The sequence below is a fragment of the Thamnophis elegans genome, chromosome 1, assembly GCF_009769535.1.
Source record: "Thamnophis elegans isolate rThaEle1 chromosome 1, rThaEle1.pri, whole genome shotgun sequence".
In the NCBI taxonomy this organism is placed as follows: domain Eukaryota; kingdom Metazoa; phylum Chordata; class Lepidosauria; order Squamata; family Colubridae; genus Thamnophis; species Thamnophis elegans.
In genome coordinates, this window is record NC_045541.1 from 26174490 (window position 1) to 26194595 (window position 20106).

Sequence of the window (20106 nt, forward strand, 5' to 3'; positions counted from 1 at the left end):
ATAGAGCAAAACTCACTTAACAAATTTGTCAGCTAGCAACATAAATTTTGGGGTCAATTGTGGTTGTACGTTAAGGACTACCTGTATATGGTTTGGGACTAGAAGGCACCCATGTTACATTACTTCTCCTTCTTTGGATAGATCTGCCATTTGAAGCTTGACAGAGCAAGAGAGCTTTAGAGAAAGAATATTTTGCATAGTGGTCCCTAATATTTCTTACATATGTAATGCAATGTAATGTTTACCAGGGATATTAATTACTATTTTTAAGTCACTCAGCAAAATCTTATGAGCATGTAATTATTTTCTATGATTCTATCAAAACAATCCCCCTGAAATACTCTCCGCTTTTTGTTCCATTTTCTGTTAGGTGGTTTTAATAGGTATAGGAAAAATAATGTCATCAATTTTTGTACATAATTTAAATCTTCCCATTTCAACATAGGCACAGATTTTAGTAAAAATCTGAATTATGAAAGTGCAAAAGTGCCTGTTATTCCAAGTTAATTATTGCAAAACAATGCGATTGAGAATCATATCTGCCCTATCAAAATTCAGTCATCCGGCAGTGATTTCTAAATTATCAGGTGAAAGGTTGGCTGAGTAATATCTTTACATCTAAATAACTATAGAGATAGTTGGTGGTAGTTTTTAAGATGTGTCAAGATGATCCTAATTGTTGTCCAACTAGGCCCCAAAATCTATTTTAGCATGCTGTTCCTATCAGTTGTCATACAGATTGTTTGGTGGTCAAAAACCAGAGGAAATGGCAGCCTGCTTTTGTTGATCATAGCATATGGCATTCAAAGGTATACTGCTCCTGAACATAGCCACTCCATTCATGGATTGATCTTCTATTAATTCGTACAATCCCATTTTTTTTAATGTGGGGCCCTCCAGAAATTGCTGGACATCAAGTCCCACCCAACAGCCAAGCAATTCAATCTCTGGAAAGGCAGATTTCCCATCGCTGCTTTTGTGTTTATTAAAAAAAATGACCCCCCCTCCCCTTGGAACGTACTTCTCCATGCGGACAGCAACTTTGAACACCCTGGTGGGGGAGTGAGGGGGGGGCACATTTTATGGAAAACGAGTTGCCAAAGTTGCCCGCAGGGAGAGCCGCGCGGGCAACACGGCGACCGACTCCTCCTGTGGGTCCAAGCAAGGAAGCGGCTTCGGCTGCGGCGGCTGAACGGAGGGCGTGCGACGCGCGCCGGGTGGGAGGCGAGCCAGGCCAGGCACTGCGGGACCGTCTCAGCCGCCGAGCCGCTCTCCACCAGGCCAAAGAGGGCGCGTCGCAGGGCGGCGCGACGGCCTGCTGTATGGAGGAGCAGGGGGGAGGAGCAGGTGCCCCAGCCGACTGCGTGCGCCGTCCTTCTCCCAGGCGAGCTGGAGGGGCCGCCAGCGCTACCGCCGAGATGCACAGCAGCAGCAGCAGCAGCAGCAGCAGCAGCAGCGAGAGCGGCACGCCGGCGTCGCCGTTCCCTCACCATTTGCCAGCCCGCGGTCGTCTCTGCGCATGACCCCTCCCTGCCTCCCGCTCCCTAGCAGGGGAGAAGGTTAGGCGGAGAGAGGATTCTTCTCCGTCTTCCACATCGGAGGCTGTCCGAGGCGACGCACTGCAGAGGTGTGGGCAGGTTGCTCCGGCCTGAGCAGCCGACGCCGCCTTTCCTCGGCCGCCTGTCGGGCGACACGGGAGCTCCTGCCCGAACGCGCGGCGGCCTCCCCCGCAGCCCCGCCGCCGTGTTCCCGCGCCCGGGGATCCCCGCTTCCCGCTTCCTTCGTCCCACTCCCGGCCATGACCGCGGCGGCGGCGGTGGCAGTGGCGGCCGGATTGCTGGTCGCGTCTCCGCCGCCGCGCCGCCTCTTCCCCAAGTGCTGCTGCCCCCGGCGGCTGCCGCCGGGCTCCAAGAAAGTAGCTTGATGAGTGTCCAAAGTAGCAGTGGAAGTTTGGAGGGGCCGCCATCTTGGTCCCGGCTCTCCACGTCCCCACCGAGCCTGCAGGGCTGCTCCGCGGCGGCGGCAGCGGCGGCAGCAGCAGCGACGGCGGCAGCGGCCGTGGCGGCCTCAGCGGCGGCCTCCCTGCTCCATAACAACACGCCGCTCAAGGAAGGTAAATAGATGGAGGGAAGGCGAGGAAGCGCTCCGCTTCCGCGGCGGGGAAGGGGAGGCGAGGAGGAGGAAGATGACTGACTGGCTGATGTGGGGAATGGGCCCTTAGGGAGGGAGGGGCATGGCGGTGTCAATAGCATCAGCAACCTCGGCAGGCGCCGCCGCCTGAGGGCCAGCGCCTGGCTTGTCGGGGCCGAGTGCGCGATGAGGGCAGCGAGAAGAGGCGAGAAATGTCTTCCTTCTGCATCAGAGGGTGGAAGGTCTAGACTCTGCCCCCCCCTTCCTCTCTCTAAGGCAGGCTCCTCGGGAAAACTCCAGCCCTAATGTAGCCATTTATTCCAGACTCCCACCCCTCGGGGTCGACTTAATTCCTCCCCCCCCTCACTTTTCAGTGCTTGTTAGAAAGAGGGTAGATTTTGACATATAAGCGTCTTCGATGGATAACCTTCCTCCTCTTTGTTTTTAAACTGATTTCTTTATTTTTTTTTAACAAAAGGGAAATAATTTTGCAAATTTCTTTAAACCCCCTCCCCTCGTAGTTAATTATTGTTGCAAATTAAAAAAGGCGGCTCTTCCCCCCCCCCTTCCTCCTCCGATAATGGTGATAATGGTGATGAACGTGGCTGTTGCTTAAATGGAAAAAAAAGGGTCGAATCGTTCTGGCATCATGGAGGTGCAGGATGGTGGAAAAGAGACAAAGATCGACGCACTTATTGATACAGGGAAGAGACTTTCTTCAGCCGTAGGTTTTTCGAGAAGTGAAGGAAGATGGGTTTAAAATCCGGGGCGCAGAATAACTGCAACTTTCCCCCTTTTCTCCATTGCATCTTAGACGATTTTTCCCCCTTTCTTCCCTCCCTCTTTTCCTTCCCCCACCCTCTCCTAGCAGAACGACAGTGAGAGAGCAGGGTGTTGTGGGTGTTTGCAGGGAATATCTGTATGAAGGTTATGTGCAAACAAGTCTTTTTTATTGTTTGTCCATTCCCCCCCTTCTTTCTTGCATTAAACTGTGTTGCCACAAGATGTAGCAATTATACTGCTTTATGAAATGATTATTTTTACTTAAAATGTTGGTGAGCAGGGGATATAAAGGAACTTTGATTCAACAACATATGGTATACTGGAAGAATGAATACTGCATATTCATGATTTTTGGATTTTGATGGCTCTCTGACCACAGTGCTTACTCCAATGAATTCAGTGCCTTTTTGCCTTTTGTTTGTGTTTGTGTTGTATATGTGTGTTTCTAAAATAAGCAGTTCCTGAGAAGTACATAAACTTTAAATATGAGAAATATTACATTGTTTTTGAGAAACTACCGTAGATATTTCCTGTTCAAAATACATTTACATGGTAAACAATTTTTTTTGGCAATAGCATCTTAAAAGGTCTGATCTGAAAATAATTAGAATCCTGGCCCTACGTGGAAGTATCTATCTTGTTTCCCCCATTTAGACGTGTATGAATTATGTCATTTTTGCACACGTTCCTAGATAGGAAGCTGAAAATGCTAAGCGCTGTTTGAAATGAAGGTAGTATAGAAAATACCTAAAATTGGTTTATATCATGAATGGTATGACATTTGGTTCTTTCTGGTTTCTTTGGAGAAATTAAACTTTGAAAAGCTAAAGTTATACAGTATCAGGTATGAGTTTGAACCAGGTTTATTAAGCTGCTGCTAACGCACAGTTGGATAACTGGTTAACTCCATTAATATATAATAATCTTTAATATTGGGTCAGTCTTTATTTTTAGATCAATAAACTTGTCTAACTACTTGTTTATATTGTTTGAAATACATAAATAGACACCCATTTTCTGGCTGCATTTCCTATTTGCAGTACTTGCTGTACCTAATATTTATCTACTGTGCTGAGATGTTGGTTTTCTCATTTTGTTAATTCAACTTGCAAGGCCATCATGGATAGTAATTGCTTCAGTAACTCTTTCAGAAGACAATTTACTGGCATTAAAGTTTATCTCTGGCATTGGGAGCTAGAAATATTACTTCAGAGATACAAGATAATTTCCATGTCACATGAGAACTTTAATCCACCCTCATCTGACCTTTAGTACTTGTTATAAACCTATGAGTTCCCCTTGCATCTTTCATTTAAATAATAAACGTTATGGAAAAAAAGTGACACTGTAGAGCAGGGTGAACAATCAATAGAACTAAGACCATATGGAGGTCTCAGATTAATTTAACAAAGACCTTGTACTAGAAGAAGAAATAAAAATTGTATAATAAAACTCATTAACATAAAACAGGCTGCATGGATAGGTGTAAGTGCACAGTAATAATGTTGGCCTAAATTCAAAAGTTATCTACAAACAGTCATTTCATGCTTTGGAAATAAAAAGAGCATCTTGTCCTAACTTGCAGATTGGTGGGGTGGGGGATATAGAGAAAATCAAAATAAAATATTAAAAAGAAACAAATGGACATGAGAAACAGAAAGGATGTTTAGAAATAGATAACCTCAACTTTTATCTTAGGCCCTGCCCACTGCTTGCTTAGGCCTCACCCACTGTTGACATGCTATCCTCAATAGATCACTTCCAGAGGAAGTGGCCATTGAACTAAAATAATTGCCTGCCTTTACTGTGTCATTTTTAAAATTGGGCAGCATACTTTTAAACTGTAATTCTTTCTAGTTACTCTGTGACAATAACCCTTTAAACTCTCTGCATTCACTTTTCAAGCATTTGAAGTAATGAATATAAAACAAACATACAGGCAGTCCTCAACTTATAACCATTCATGTAGTGACCATTTGAGATTACAACAGCACTGAAAAGTGTCATGACCATTTTTCACACAACCATTGCAGCATCCCCATGGTCATGTGATCAGAATTCAGATGCTTGGCAACTGACTCATATTTATGAGAGTTGGAGTGTCACGGATCATATGGTCACCTTTTGCAACATTCTGACAAGCAAAATCAATGGGAAAGCTAGATTCACTTAACAACTTTGTTACTAATTTAATTGCAGTGATTCACTTAACAACTATGGCAAGAAATGTCACAAAATGAGGCAAAACTCATATAACTTTATTGCTCAGCAACATAAATTTTGTTTGTGGTTGTAATTCAAGGACTATGTTCAACAAAAATGAACACACATATAAAGCCTAGCTTTTATTTCAGGATTTCTAAAAATCATTAAATATTTGTAATTTTTGGAGAGCACATGAGGTAGCTAGATTGGAAGATGCAATTTGCTAAGAAGATCATTGGGATACTTAACAAATATGAAATATTTCACTAACTGCAGAAGTAAAGATTTAGAGTATTGTAAAATATTAGACTTTGAGAAAGAGGTAGTATTTTAAAAAGTGAGATAATTGTGTTGAAAATATCAAGCATACAATTTTATGAATGCAGTACATTTTTGACTAGGGCCTGCAACTCTGTTCGTTGACATGTCACAGGATGTCTTTCAGTGATAATGTTTTTTAATCCTGGTATTTTTTTAATCTGATTTTTGAAGGAAGTTTTCTTGTGGGAAGCATTTAGAGGTATAATGGGAAGTGGTAAATGAGTGGTAAACTGCTTCTTGTTCTCACCTTTAAAGTACCTCAAAATCATGCATTTTTGTATGATTTAGATATGTTTTCTGAGGGCAAGTTAGTGGAAGGTATGTATCTGATTTTCCTTTCAGAGAGCTTAATTTCTTGATTTGTGAAGAAAAGGAAATCATGCTGTCCAAAATGGGCCACTTTCTCACTGAATGTCAGAATTGGGATTCTGACAGACAATCACTTAATATATATTAATCCCATGGATGATTACTCAAAAATTAGTGCTACTGTTTTTAAAGGAATGTGGTCTCTATCAATTGAGGCTATGTACTATGCATTGCCAACAGTATCACCAGGTATTTATAACCTATAAAGTTATCATAAGAACTGCTGTATCTTATACTACAAAATTATAGAATGCATCCGTTTAAATTGTCTTTATGGCTCACCTAGTCCTGAGCAGGAATCAATTGAACCCTCTGTATTCATCCATCCCCTTTTTGAAAGTCTTCTGCCGGGCGGAATTATTTTCTATGGCCATTTGTATGGAGATGAACAAATGGCAAAAACGTAAGTGACAATTTAGAAATCATGATATTAAGTACATGAGTTGGTTTTACATGATGACATCACCACATACATGTCATTTTGGCATAATTGCTGTGTACATACATGTGGTTTTCATTGTTTTAGGCAGAGTGTCCAGTATTTATATCTCTTACCACTAGAACATTTCTCTTAATGCTCATTAGTAAGGGACAGTATTTCTTTTATCATATATCTGTATTTATCTAAGACAGCCATATTGTTTTTATTATTGTGAATTTTCTGGTTCAGTGATACCCATAGTACCATGAGAAGGCTATCAATGAATGTTATTTATTTATTTATTTTTGATGAAAACGGCTTGCACATTTATTTGATACTTTATGCTATGGATTGTGATTTTATGCTATGGATTGTGATTTTAAAATTTATTAAAATTTATGTAACTGCTGTTATGCAGCATAATCTTGGTCAATTTACAAACAATAATAAAAGCATAGAGATAGCCTAAAATTCCTAATGCAACAACACAATATCACAATATCTATAAATGATTTTTCTGCACTTCAGCCATAGAGTATCCTAGTACTTGTAAGAAAAAACAGGCCTTGAGGGTTTTATCAGAAGGCCCAAATCTCAAAAGGGAATTGTGTTCCAAAGGGCAGGGAAGCACATTGTGTCTAGTTTTTGCTAGACTAACATTTATTATTTATTAAATTTATATGCTGTCCATTTCACTGTACAACGGTGATGGTAAACCTATGGGATGCATGCCACAGGTGGCACACAGAGCCCTCTCTGGGCCACCAGCCGTCGCCTCAGCCCAATTCCATTGTGCATGCCTGTGTACCTCCTGCCGGCCAGCTGGTCTTTATTTTTATTTTTTTGAATAAACATAAACAAAATCATCTTCCATTACAAATTGTAGAAAGTGTGTCAATTGGTTACAAAGAACTTTTGTGCATCCCTTCCACAGTCATCACCTATGATTCATATCAAGTTATATATTTTACATCACATATATTTATATATATTGCTATCATCATACCTTATCCTTCATATGACTATAGTTGTTTTAACGTCCCCTTATAACAAACATTCCAAAATTTAAAAGAAAACCACATAGTGGCATTCCCTTATCTATTTTCAATATCATCCAATCACATTATATCTTTATAACACATTCAAAATAAAAATTAATTATGTTTAATAAAAATTTTAGACCTCTTTTCTTAATAATTGTTTACAATTTATATCCAATTTCCTTTTATCCTGTCAATACAAATAATTACATTATTATCATTATCAGTCATTTATTTAACAATAGTTTGACTAAGTTTAACTTACTTTCCCCCTTTTTTCACCATTTAAATTTTTTTACCAAATTTCCTCTTATCAAACCAATACATATATATACATTGTTATTATCAATTATTTATCTAACATTATCCATTAACACTACATTTTAACATAATGCTCTAATTTTAACAAAATTTTTAGACCTCTTTTCTTAATCATTGTTTACAATTTATATCCAACTTCCCTTTTATTGTGTCAATACAAATTATTACATTATCATTATCAGTCATTTATTTAACAATAGTTTGACTAAGTTTAACTTACTTTTCCCACATTTTTTTCACCATTTAAAATTTATACCAAATTTCCTTTTATCAAACCAATACATATGTATACATTGTTATCATTATCAATTATTTACCTAACTTTATCGCTAACACTACATTTTTAACAATGCTCTAATTTTAAGTAAATTTAACTAGTGTTTTATTATTAATTTTCATATCTCAACCTGTGTCTTTCCAGTAATAGTGTAGTCCTATTTCTTTTGCCATTTGTGGAATTAGTCTTCTGGTTATTTCCTTAATCAAATTTGTTTGGACTTCTCTTCGCAACTTGTTGCGTGTTACATATCTTGTAAAATCTCAAAACCCTCCATCAGCTTCTTTAATCAGTTTATCTTTGGTTATCAGTAGGTTGTCAAAATTTCTCCCCTTAAGTCCTCCATTCTTCTCTTTTTTCTTCTATACCTTGAAATCTGTAGTAAAGCACCTTTCCATCTATCTTCCCTTTCCTTGTCTCCAACCACACTCAGTTCACCATCAATATCCATGGTTATCTTGCCTCTTTGTTCCTTTCCCCCCTGGGCTTTTAGGATTCCAGCCTCCACTTTTTCCATTTGCTGAATATCTTCTATTTTTCCATCAGGTTTTACCACAGTAAAGTTTATATTTTCAATATTTTCCAATCTCTTCTCAATTCTCTCTGCTGTTTCTAATAATTTTTGAATTCCAGACATAATTTGTTGTAATGTTATGGTTTCTTTTTGAAGTTGTGCCATCCTTCCAATTAATAAACACTGCCACTCTAGTTTAGAAACAAATCTTTGTTTTCACTTCTTTCCGGCTAGTAACAAGCATCCAGAGGGCACCTGCATAAACAGCCCATGCTCTTCTCTCTAAACAAGTTGAAGCCTTTGAAGTGATCAAAGGGGAAAAAGAAAAAGCAATGTTTCCAGGTCTCAACCTCCAACGTCCAAGTGGCAGTGCAACTTTTCCCTCTAAGATTACTATCCTCTTTATATACCTTTTAAATCTTCTTTTTGTTTCAGGCTTAAAAGAAACAAAGTTCTTAAATGAAACAAAATGAAAAGAAAAAATCCATCCCAATCAGTATTGTAGAAATAAAGGAAAATATTTAATCCATAGGTAAAAAAAGAAATAGAAGAAGAAAATCTGAAACTTTCACTTTAAAAAGTAAAAAATATTCACAAAACTTCCATCGATAGAAGATGCTCGCATTGCATTTTGGGGGTTTGCATGTCACCTCCAGCCCCCGTTTTGGCTTCCAGGTTGGTGCAGAAGGCCTCCCAGGCCCAAAACAAAGCACGGGGGCGCCACATGAACTCCCAAAATGCAATGCGAGTGGGGGGCTCCTTGAACCCCATTTTGGGCCTGGAAGGCCTCCTGCACCAACCTGAAAGCCAAAAATGTGCAAGGGGGTGGGGCGCATACTCAGAGGTGGGGCATGTGCATGGGGGGATAGCGCCTACATTACATTATGGGTATGGTGCGCGCACTGTTGCGAGTGTGCTTTAGGCACGCAACAACAAAAAGGTTAGACATCATTGGCTTACAATATTATAAAACAACAATATTGTATAAGGATATAAGGAAAAGGACCAGGGACCTACTACCTGATCTGGTAGAATGGCAGGTAACCTCAGGGAAGATATGATCCCACAAATTTTAAAAGTGATAATTAGTACCTTGAATTGCATCCAGAAAGAAACTGAAAAACAAGTGCAGCTTGTGCAGCAACAGTGCAACATGGGCAGACTTGGGGCACCCAAAATTATTTGCACTTCTTTATACTGGACCAGTTGTTATTTCTGCATGGTTTTCAAGGACATTCCCATATGGAATGTGTTGCACTTGTTCTGTTTGAACCTGCCACTCATTTCTGTACCTAATACAATTTAAAATTATTGTGATAGCTTATAGAAAAAGCTGAAAGTAACATAATGAAATTAGAAAGAGACACATGCATAATCTTTCACTTAAGAAACAAAGCAAATGTGCAAGTACAAAAGATAAAGTAACCTGTTTTAGTAATGATATGAGAGAAATACTATTGAAATCATAGTTGATTGCAAAATAAATATAAGCCAGCAGTGTGAGGTAACTGCAAAAAAAATCAAAATAATTTGACTTTGCATCAAAAAATGAATTTCTAAGTTAGAAGAAGTAATTGTTCCTCTGTATGTATTACAGTTAGATTTGCATATTACATATTTAATCATTTCTGTTTTGGGCATCATATTTTAATGACTCAGGCTGGAATAGATGCAGAAGAGGGGCAGCTAGGATAATTATAAGGCTAAATGATAAGTGTTTTGAAGAGAGATTGGAGCTGAGCAAGTTTAAATTTGAGAAACAATGACTGAGCAGAATGTGATAGCACTCCTAAGTCTTTGAAATAATGTTATATAAAAGAAAGTCAAGGCTGTGTTTCTCTTGCCCTGGAGTGCAGAATATAAAATAATTGATTTAAGTTGCAGGAAAACAGATAATTTTTGACTTTACATTTTTTAAAGGCAACTCCTTGCCCTGTATTTCAAGTCTGGTTTGGAAATTAGAAGCTGGCCACATGTTGTAATACTAGAACCACAGAGTGTGTTCACAGCTACATGGCAAAATGGTATAACTGTAGGGTCCTTTTGAATGACTAGGATGTGGTATCTGAATTGTATCTTGTAACCAAGCTAGCTAGGCAATGCTTTTATTTAGCCTTATTATGGTATATGAACCTCACACACAGATTAGATTGTGATTTACTTACTTTTTCTTAACCATAGTGTATAACCTTATTGTATGTTGATTATTTGGGTGTGTCAACTAAATCAGGAGTAATAGTAATTTGTGGTTAAGTAGTCCACTGGGAAATACACATAGATTGCATGAGTATCTGAAGACTTTGCTGCTCCCACTTTATTTTCATTCCCCATGGACATGCAATGGTTTTGTTTTGTAAACAAAGGGAATGGAGGGAAGAGCAAGTCTGTCCTTATCCAAATTGTCATGGAAGTGGCTTCAGTCAACCAGTCCATCACAGGCTACCTTAGTTGATGCTTGCAAAAGAAAGACATTTGCAAAAAAAGAGTGGAGGCAAAGCAAAGGTTTTTGGAGTACTGATCAGAAAAAAGAGGGGGGATTAATGAAGCTGTGGTTTGCTTTGGGATCTGGTATATATTTATTGGTTGAAAGTTTTAACTATTGTTATAGTAAAGTTATAACTGACATTTAAAAACATGTAACACTAAAATGATCAGTGCATCTTAGAATGTTTAAAAAAATATTTTTATCTTGAATTTAAACTTTGACATTTTGTGTTGTGAGTACTAGATATTTTTTTTATTAAACTATATTGCAGTAGTCACCTCATCATCCATGTATGGAGTCACAGGAATCCCTTTAATTTGTTATCAGGAATTGGCAAAACCTATTTAAGCAAGATGTTGGTTGAATCATACATTGCACTAAATGTTTACTTAGAATCTTGTGATCCCAACCATTGTGATTTGTAAATAATATTTAATGGTTTAGTATATTGTTTGTTGTGTGTCAGTCCATTGTTATTTAGCTTGAAAACCCAAGTTATACAGCACGTGAATCTACTTGCATGATCACTTTTATGGAAAAATCTTTCTATATCTTTGGCATATGGTTTTCTCTTTAAAATATTAAAACATATCTCACTAAATTCTATAAATTGTTTTTCAGGTTGCTTTTTTGTAAACAAGCCTACCTGTTTAGATTGCCTGTCAAATAAAAGTTCTAGAATATAGAATAGTTAGTGTCTTCGCTTATACTTAAATCTGAATCAAATTCACTGATACGATGCTGCATAATTTGAATTATGAACGATTATAATGACATTTGGAACTCAGAATGGGCTCTCAAAACAATTTTGGCTAATTGTGGTATACAGAGTTTGAATCTACAGAATAGCATATTTTCATATTTTTTTCTTAATGAAAAACAAGGGTATAGTCATTTACATTTAAAATATATCCTGTGATTATTTCTTTTCACAGATTGCTACATTTCTTACATGATAGATGCATCTTCTAGCACAATGGTAGCCTCCCCAGACAAGGGACTTGGCAATAATTTATAGACCTCCTGATTTTACTTGCCTAAATTAAGCTCCTGTTTGGGACTCATTTGAAGTCTTTCATACATAGCTTGGTTTGATAATTAGCTTTGTTGCAAACAAGTATAAAGCCAAACTAAACAGTTGATTGCCCATTTCCTGTATGGGTGATAAGTGCCTTATGCTTCCATATTCTTATACATAAAGAAGGTCAAACTGTAGCTTTTTCTTCCCATTCTTATTACAACTTAATGGACTTTTATTATTCACTTGAAGCTCATGAAGCTGAGCAGCTGGTGTTAGAATGATGCCAGCCTTAACCTGAGGACCACTGGCTCTCTGCTTATTTCTCCCAACATTAGAGATGAACAAATCATAGGTTGTTTAACTTCTTGATTATCGCCCTCTTAAACTTTGTTCCAAGTGAAGAAAGCTTGCTAGGTTGGTTGATGATATTTGCTTAGTTAAAAGAACACAAATTGGGACTATTATATTTTTAGTTTCAGTGGTTGCCATGCATGAATGGAAAGTATGCAGATATTTTCACTCTTCATAGATACAATGTGCTGAACTTAATTTTTTTTGTCCTGGGAGAATTCAGTACCTCAAAACGCTGCAGAATTAGTTCACAAGGGTAATAGGCATTAGTATTAAACATTAAATGGATTCATTACAAATTTTACTTACAAGAAACCATTTTTAACGAGCTTAGGAAAAAAAGCAAGAATTTAGCATAAATATATTACAGCCTACAGATCGTATTGCTTTCTGTATTATATTATCTCCCCCCTCTCCCTCTTGGATCATTGCAGACTACCTATGGTCTTTAATTACAGGTTGAACTTATTAATATAATTAGGCCATATGTTTTCTGATATTCTTATGTTATGCCTTATAAAATGCAGTCACTTTTCAATTAATGTATTTAATTTAAATTAAATATATTTTAATTTATAAGGATATATTTTCCTATTACAAAAAAGCATCAGTTTTACCCAATATTTAGCAATTCTTGAAAATCTTGATGACTTAGCTATGTTTATATGTGCGCAGAAATTTAATTTTATTCATTGGGGATTGTTTAGAAATAAATATGGATAAAACTACTGTGAGATTTCAGATTGATTATTTTGCTTAATATTTTTCCATAACTTAATATTATTGTAAGATACTAAAATCTCTTAATATCTCTGTGCAACATTTATTTATGATCTAAAACCAAACACAGTAAAAGACCAACATGGAACAAAATCACTATAAAAATTTAAAATTGCAAGAAAAACCTAAAGCAATTAGCAGCTAACAGTTAATAGCATGAAGGAAGATCCAGAGGGTTTCTAACATCTATAGCTGTTGCTAAAATTTTACAATATTCTTAGAAGTTTCTAAGTTTCTTAGAAATTTCCGAAGAGTAGTCACTCAGAACAAAGATCATCAGCCTCCTAGTCACAATGGCAACTAGAGTTGTTAACAATTGGAAGTATTAAACCTGATTGTTATTTGGGTGTTTAATAGCAGGATGGTGGCAAATCGTTGATATTATACGGCTGGTGATTTGGAGCATCTATATTATCTGTTTCAGCAGTAACCGGTTCTGGTCGGTTCAGCAGGTCTTCAAAATATTCACACTGGAGTCAGGCAAGGTGGTATCTTGTCACCAACTTTATTCAACATCGGAATGGATGCCATATTGTCGAAAGCGCTTGATAATCAACTGGGAGGAGTCATTATCTACCCAAATAACTTTATACTGACCGACTTAACATTCGCTGATGACATTGCCCTGATCGCAGATTCATTGGATTCACTACAAGGCATGGTGGATAGAGTGGCAAAAGAAGCTGCAAGTCTAGGCTTAGTCCTTAGTAGCAACAAGTCCAAGCTTATGATATGCTGCAACCACATAGACGACCAAACCATCCACATTCAAAATGAACCAATTGAAGCTGTTGATCATTTCACCTACCTTGGCAGCAACATTACGGGAAATGGAGATGTTTCTTCAGAAATAAATGCTAGAATTCAAAAAGCAACAATTGCCTGGAGCTCACTCAAGAAACTCTGGGCTAGGAAAGACATTTGCCTGAAAACCAAAATCCGTATATACAAGGCTGCTATCATACCAACGTTATTATACGGTTGTGAAACCTGGCCAATAAAAATTGCTCATCAACACAAACTGGACTTATTTCAAAATCGTTGCTTGCGTAGACTTACGAAAATCAAGTACTCTGAAAGAATATCCAATGCTGAAATCCGCCGAAGATGTGATATCAATGAAAATGTATCTGCCATTATAGAACTTAGACGCTGGCGCTGGCTAGGCCATACATTGAGAATGCCAGAAAATCGAATCCCAAAAATTTCCCTGCTTGCAGAGCCTGGTCTGACCTGGAAACGGCCAAAAGGAGGTGTTCGTCTAACCACTCTGCGTCACTTCAAACGGAAAGCCGAAGATATAGTCATGCGCCCATTCAATCTTAGCCGAAAATCATATAATAGTGACTGGCTGCACCACCTGACAACCCTAGCCCAGGACCGAAAACAGTGGCGCCAAATTTCCATGGAAGTCGCCTATACCCACGATGGGTGAAGAGGCGTCAAGTACAAGTACAAGTTTAATAGCATTTGTGAGACAGGTTCTACCTCTGAATCTGAACAGAAACCAGTTGGCTTTTAGTTGTGATGCTTATATGTCTGCCAACAGTTGTTCCAATTAGGGCCAAAGTAAATAATTTCTCATATGGACATATAAGATGTTACAGAAACACCTAGACAGACCATGGAAGAGGAGCTATTGTACTATAAAAGAGAACGGGAGACTTTGGCTCTGACATTTTGGATGTGTACTTCATGTGAAACAAATATTTTTAATCAGCCATACATTTTGCAGTACAATTGATACTCAAATTGCATCATCTTGGATTATTGGTACAAACCAATATTTATATCTTGATTGTTGTAGAAACTGGTGGATTGTAAGTATCTACATTTAAATCAGTATTTTTCCTTTATGTTTGTAAATGTTCTATTCAAGTTAACCCATGTTTGCAGTATATCTGATTTTATTACTTTCAATATATCTAACCTATTGAACTTTGTTATATTTTAAATGCTATTATGGTTCCATTTTCCAGCATACTCTATTAGTCAATGAATTGAACCTTGCTAATCTTTGCCAAACTTTCTAGTCCATCATTTGCTTGCATCGCAAATCCAGAATATGTTCCTGCTTGTTGAGCATCCCTACAAAAGAAGAATCAGTCTTTATTTGTTCCAGGATTGACTCAGTGGTAATCCATTATACTCATAGTGATTATAATAATCTTCAGATTTATAATTTAAAGGTATCTGTCTATTTTCTCTCTCCCTCTTTCTGTGTGTACAATTTTAACAAGGGAAAGACTATTGCTGCTGCTGCTGCTTGTAATAGACTTATCAAAACTTCATTCAGATGGGACTCCCCGCCCCATCCAACAAGACTGCCACTGAACAGGGTAACAAGGAAACAGTCAGACCAGGGGATCCAGGCGCAGGTCTTTTTAAGGAGACCTCCCCCTCAGGAGCTGATCCCGGCACCACAGCTATTCCTGGATGTTATCCAGTGACAATGGGTCCAGCCTGGGTCGATGGCTAATCCCAGTGTGGTGAATAAAAAGCTCTACTCTATGGAGAGCACCATGGAGGATCTCCTGAAGCTTCCTCAAATAGATGACCCCATAGTGGCGCTACCCTCCAACTCGGTCCTCCTAGCCGACTCATTGAAGACAAGCGGAAGACAAGAAGGTGGAGAAGGCCTGTCATAAGACTCACATGGCTACTGCATGGGCCATGAAGGCCTTCTCTTCTTACTTCAGCAGGGCAGCCCTATTTTGGCTTCGCAAGCTGCTAGCCAACCTCCCTGCCGGAGATACTAGATCGCGCCAAGACGTGAACAAAATTATTGCAGCGGTCGAATACTCGGCTGATGCTTCCCTTAACGCCACCAAATTTTCCTCTAGGGCTATGGCATCTAATGTGACCACTCGCCGCCTGCTGTGGCTACGCCACTGGCAGGTGGACATGAAGGCGAAGTGGAAGTTGGCCTTGGTCCCTTTCAAGGGTGGTAAGCTCTTTGGTGAGGCCTTGGACTCAGTCTTAATTGAGTCCAAGGACAAATGCAAAATCTTTCCAGCAGTCAAGGGTCGCTCCTTTTTTTGTAGGCAGCCCTTTCGGAACACTGACTCCCCTTCCACATCTAGGGGATTTACCAGATCCTATCCCCAAAGCAGGACCGCTCCCAGGATAGAACATCCTTCAGGAACAAAACCAGACAACAGGGTAACCGCAGGTCCTTTTAAGGAGGGTTCTCCAACCGCTCCTTTCGCAGAACCAAGTGACCGTCACCAGTCGCCTCCCATCTAGTGACTCTATCCCAGCTACTGGGGGAGCTGATCTCGTGCATCGCTTTAGTTCCTTGGGCGCGGCTGAATGCACGGGATCTTCAGTGGTTCCTTCTTCCCATGCAGCGGCGCAAGGCCAGCAACTCCAAGAGGGTGGTCAGCATTCCCCCAAAGGTGATCCGGTCGCTTGGGTGGTGGCAATCTTCACCGCTGATGCGGGGGTCCTTCTTCAAGGAACCAAGAGTGCCAGCTTGTATGTCTGGGGCACCCACCTACAGATACACGTGACGCAGGGCAGATGGTCGCAGGCAGAGCTTGGCCATAACATAAACTGGCTGGAGCTCAGAGCCGAAAGACTAGCCTTGCGCCACTTCCATCAGTTCATCGAGGGTTGCCATGTCCTCATACTGATGGACAACATTGCCACCAAGGCCTACGTCAATCACCAGGGCGGAACTCGATCAATGGCCCTGATGGCGGAGGCGGAGGCCATAGGACGATGGGCGGAGCGTCACCTCGAGTCCTTGAGAGCAGACCACATCTTGGGGGAGGACAAGGTGACAGTGGACTGGCTGAGCAAAATGACCATCAGCAACTCGGAATGGCAACTTCATCCATCTCTGTTCTACCAGCTGACCCAGAGATTCGGTCTTCCAACAATAGACCTGTTTGCCAGTCTCAAGAACACTCAGCTCCTCTGGTTCTTTTCAAGATTCCAATGCCCCGCCACCGAAGGGACGGATGCTCTTCGATGCTGTTGGCCTCCCGGACCTCAGGTGATCAGGGAGATCTTACTGGAGGGCACCGAAGTACTGCTAGTCACTCCATACTGGCTAAGGAGGTCCTGGTTTGCTGACCTTGTCAGCCTGTCAGTGACCAAGCATTGGCGCATACCTCAGGAACAGGTCTCCCTCAGTCAGGGGGCCATACCTCACTCGGATCCTCAATGGCTTCAGTTAGCCATTTGGCACTTGAGGGGGGCCTCCTGAGGCAAGACAGTTTTTCTGACAATGTCATTCAAACCGTCCAGGCGACCTTCCACCGTGCGGATCTATGATGCTACTTGGTCTATCTTCTCTTCTTGGTGTCAGTCCCATCACATCGATGCCACAGCACAAATCCTACAGGAGGAATTGGACAAGGGCCTCACCCCCAACACTCTTTGGAGAAAGACAGCAGCCCTGGCCACCATCCAGAGACGATTCTCAACTGCTCAGCAGACACCCAAGGGTCCTCAGTCCCTTAAAGGGGACTACCAACATACGCCCTCCGACGGTACACTGTTACCCAACTTGGGACTTATTGATTGTCTTACAGGCCTTAACATTGCCTCCATTCGAACCAATTCGTTCTGCTAGCCTATGACATTTGTCGTTCAAAACCACCTTTCTCGTAGCCATCACCTCAACGCGCAGAATTTCAGAACTAGCCGCGCTATCAGTTCGGGAGGACCTTTGTATTATACATTTGGACAGAGTCATTCTGCGATTGGATCAGCCTTCCTATCAAAAATTAACAGCTTATTCCACAGAACACAAGAGGTCATCCTCCCCCACTTCTGCCCGCACCCCAATCATCCCAGGGAGTGCAACTGGCACAAATTGGATGTGCTCCGCGCTGTGCGGGTGTACAAAAAGTGGACAGCCTCTTTTCGCAAGTCAGAATCATTCTTCATATCGTTCCAGCCCACCTCCATGGGCAGGAAGGTATCATCTTCCACCATAGGGCATTGGCTGCGCGCTTGCATTAAACTGGCTTACGAGCAACAATCCAGACCTGTTCCTCTTCGTATCACAGCACACTCCACAAGGAGCACCGCGACTACGGTCGCTTGGGCTACTCAAGTGCCTATTGAAGAGATCTGCAGGGCAGCTACCTTGTCCTCGCCATCACCGTTCATTCGGAATTACAGACTGGACTCCTTTGCTTCTGCAGAGGCTTCATTTGGAAGGAGGGTCTTATAGCGGGTATTTGCGGCTCCTGCTAACCAGGACATTCCTTCTTCCCACCTGGGACTACATAGCTTGGGTGTGTCCCATGCTTGGACACTCCAAGCAGCGCCTAGGAGAATGACCATTGGCTTACCTGAATGGTCATTCTCTAGGCGCTGCAGGAGTGTCAAACCTCGCCCTGGGGTCTCCTGAGGGTGCGTGACTTATCACCTCTATGGCATAGACCTTTTTTCCGTACAGCATCCTTCTGGGTCTCATACCTTCGTTTTTTAAACTGAGCCTCTGAAGGGAGCAGGAGGCGTGGCTACACAATCTTTGAAGTTAGTCCTTGGGCAGCAAGCTGAAGTTAACCCATGCTTGGACACTCCTGCAGCACCTAGAGAATGACCATGCAGGTAAGCCAATGCTCATTCAGCATGATTTGGGGAGCTATGACCCAAAACTTTTATAGGGTCCCAGATGCTGATGTAGAATAGTAGAGAACTCATGGACAGGAAAAGAAAGAAAGAAAAAAAGAAAAAACATGTCAGATATAGGGAAAAATTGAGGACAAGTAGTTAGAATGATTAGGAAAAAACATAATCTGAAATATTTAATCTTGATTCATATAATACTGTAAGCCAAACAAGGTGTATCGTGTAATAAACTCAACTAATTATGGGTTATAGAGTAAATCAGGATTAAATAATGATTTAATATACCTAGGTCTATGACTTCTGTAGATTTGATAATAATGTCTTCTATTTTAACATATATATGTGAAAAGTATTGAATTGGAATTAATCCTTATGTCTGACTTTGTGGAGTTTAATCTTAAATTCTGAGTAAGACCAGCACCTGACCCAACAGAAAGTTATCCTCCTCTAAAGTTGCAGTTATATTGCTCTTTTCTGCTCCGTCTGTCACCCTGTGGCTCCTAATCGAAGAAAGATTATACATTTCACTCATCTAATGCAACTCCACTAGAGTCTAAAAACGTATGCCATAATAAGAATTTTATGACAATTAACTTTTTAGTTAGTGGTACGGTTTGTATTACCATTTCTTGAATTGTTTAATAGACCTAGTTCTGACTACTGAATATTTGGTGAACCCTGAAAGAGCAAAAAGATATGAATGTCATAAAAGAACATTGTGATGTCAGCACATTAAACTCTATTACCCAGTGCAAATTTCAGTGAAGGGAATTTATCTTTGTGATAGTTGGCTATAGGTGTGCTATTTTAATACACAATGTTACATTTATCCTGGTTTGCATGATTTTCAGAACAATAGAGCAAGGTGCATGGTGAATGCCATCAGACCCTGAGGTTAGTGTACAGCATTTTTGAAGTTTTTCATGTTGCTTACTTAAATTCTTAAAGTCAACATTTTATTGTGTACCCTTAGATCATTTGAAGTTATATTTAATAATCTGATCGCTTTAAATGCTGCTGTACTATAGAATATGTTTACAGAATTAGTAAAAATACAGGCTTGTCTTGAGGAACTTATAATTTAAAATTCAACATTGGAAAGCAACAGGAAGAAGTAAAGAACATGGGAATCAATGCAGTAGGATAAAGCTATGCATCAGAAATGTGTATATGCAAAATGTTTAAGTTGAATTCTGCCTATAGAAATAGAAATGTTTTGATATCAGATTGTAGTTTCTTCAGGAAGCTTCCCTAGAATCCTTCTGTCTTCTTCCTTTAGGTGAAGGTTAAGTGTAGCTTTTGCTATCCATATTTAAAATGGTTACATGAAATGTCATTTGAAAATCTGAGTTGTAGCTAGTGCTAATCTTAATATTTCAGTAAATCATTATTGAGTGAAAACCAAAAGTTAAGGAAGGATTGAATAAATCCACTAGGACATTTTAGAGCACCATATCATGGATCAAAGTTGGGTCTCAGTTAAATCATATCAGGAT

At 39.9% G+C, this 20106-nt stretch overlaps 1 protein-coding gene across 2 annotated transcripts in view; it reads left to right on the forward strand.

The window, feature by feature from the left end:
- Positions 1-1345: 1345 nt before the first annotated feature.
- The window catches only part of TLK1 (tousled like kinase 1), an 84569-nt gene continuing 65808 nt past the window's right edge, over positions 1346-20106 (forward strand). Inside the window, exon 1 of one of the 2 annotated variants that reach the window (XM_032211729.1) lies at positions 1346-2113. In XM_032211729.1, the coding sequence (XP_032067620.1) occupies positions 1924-2113 (190 nt within the window). In that variant the 5' untranslated portion in view covers positions 1346-1923. The remainder of the gene's footprint in view (positions 2114-20106) is intronic. The other variant, XM_032211719.1, reaches the window with a different exon arrangement.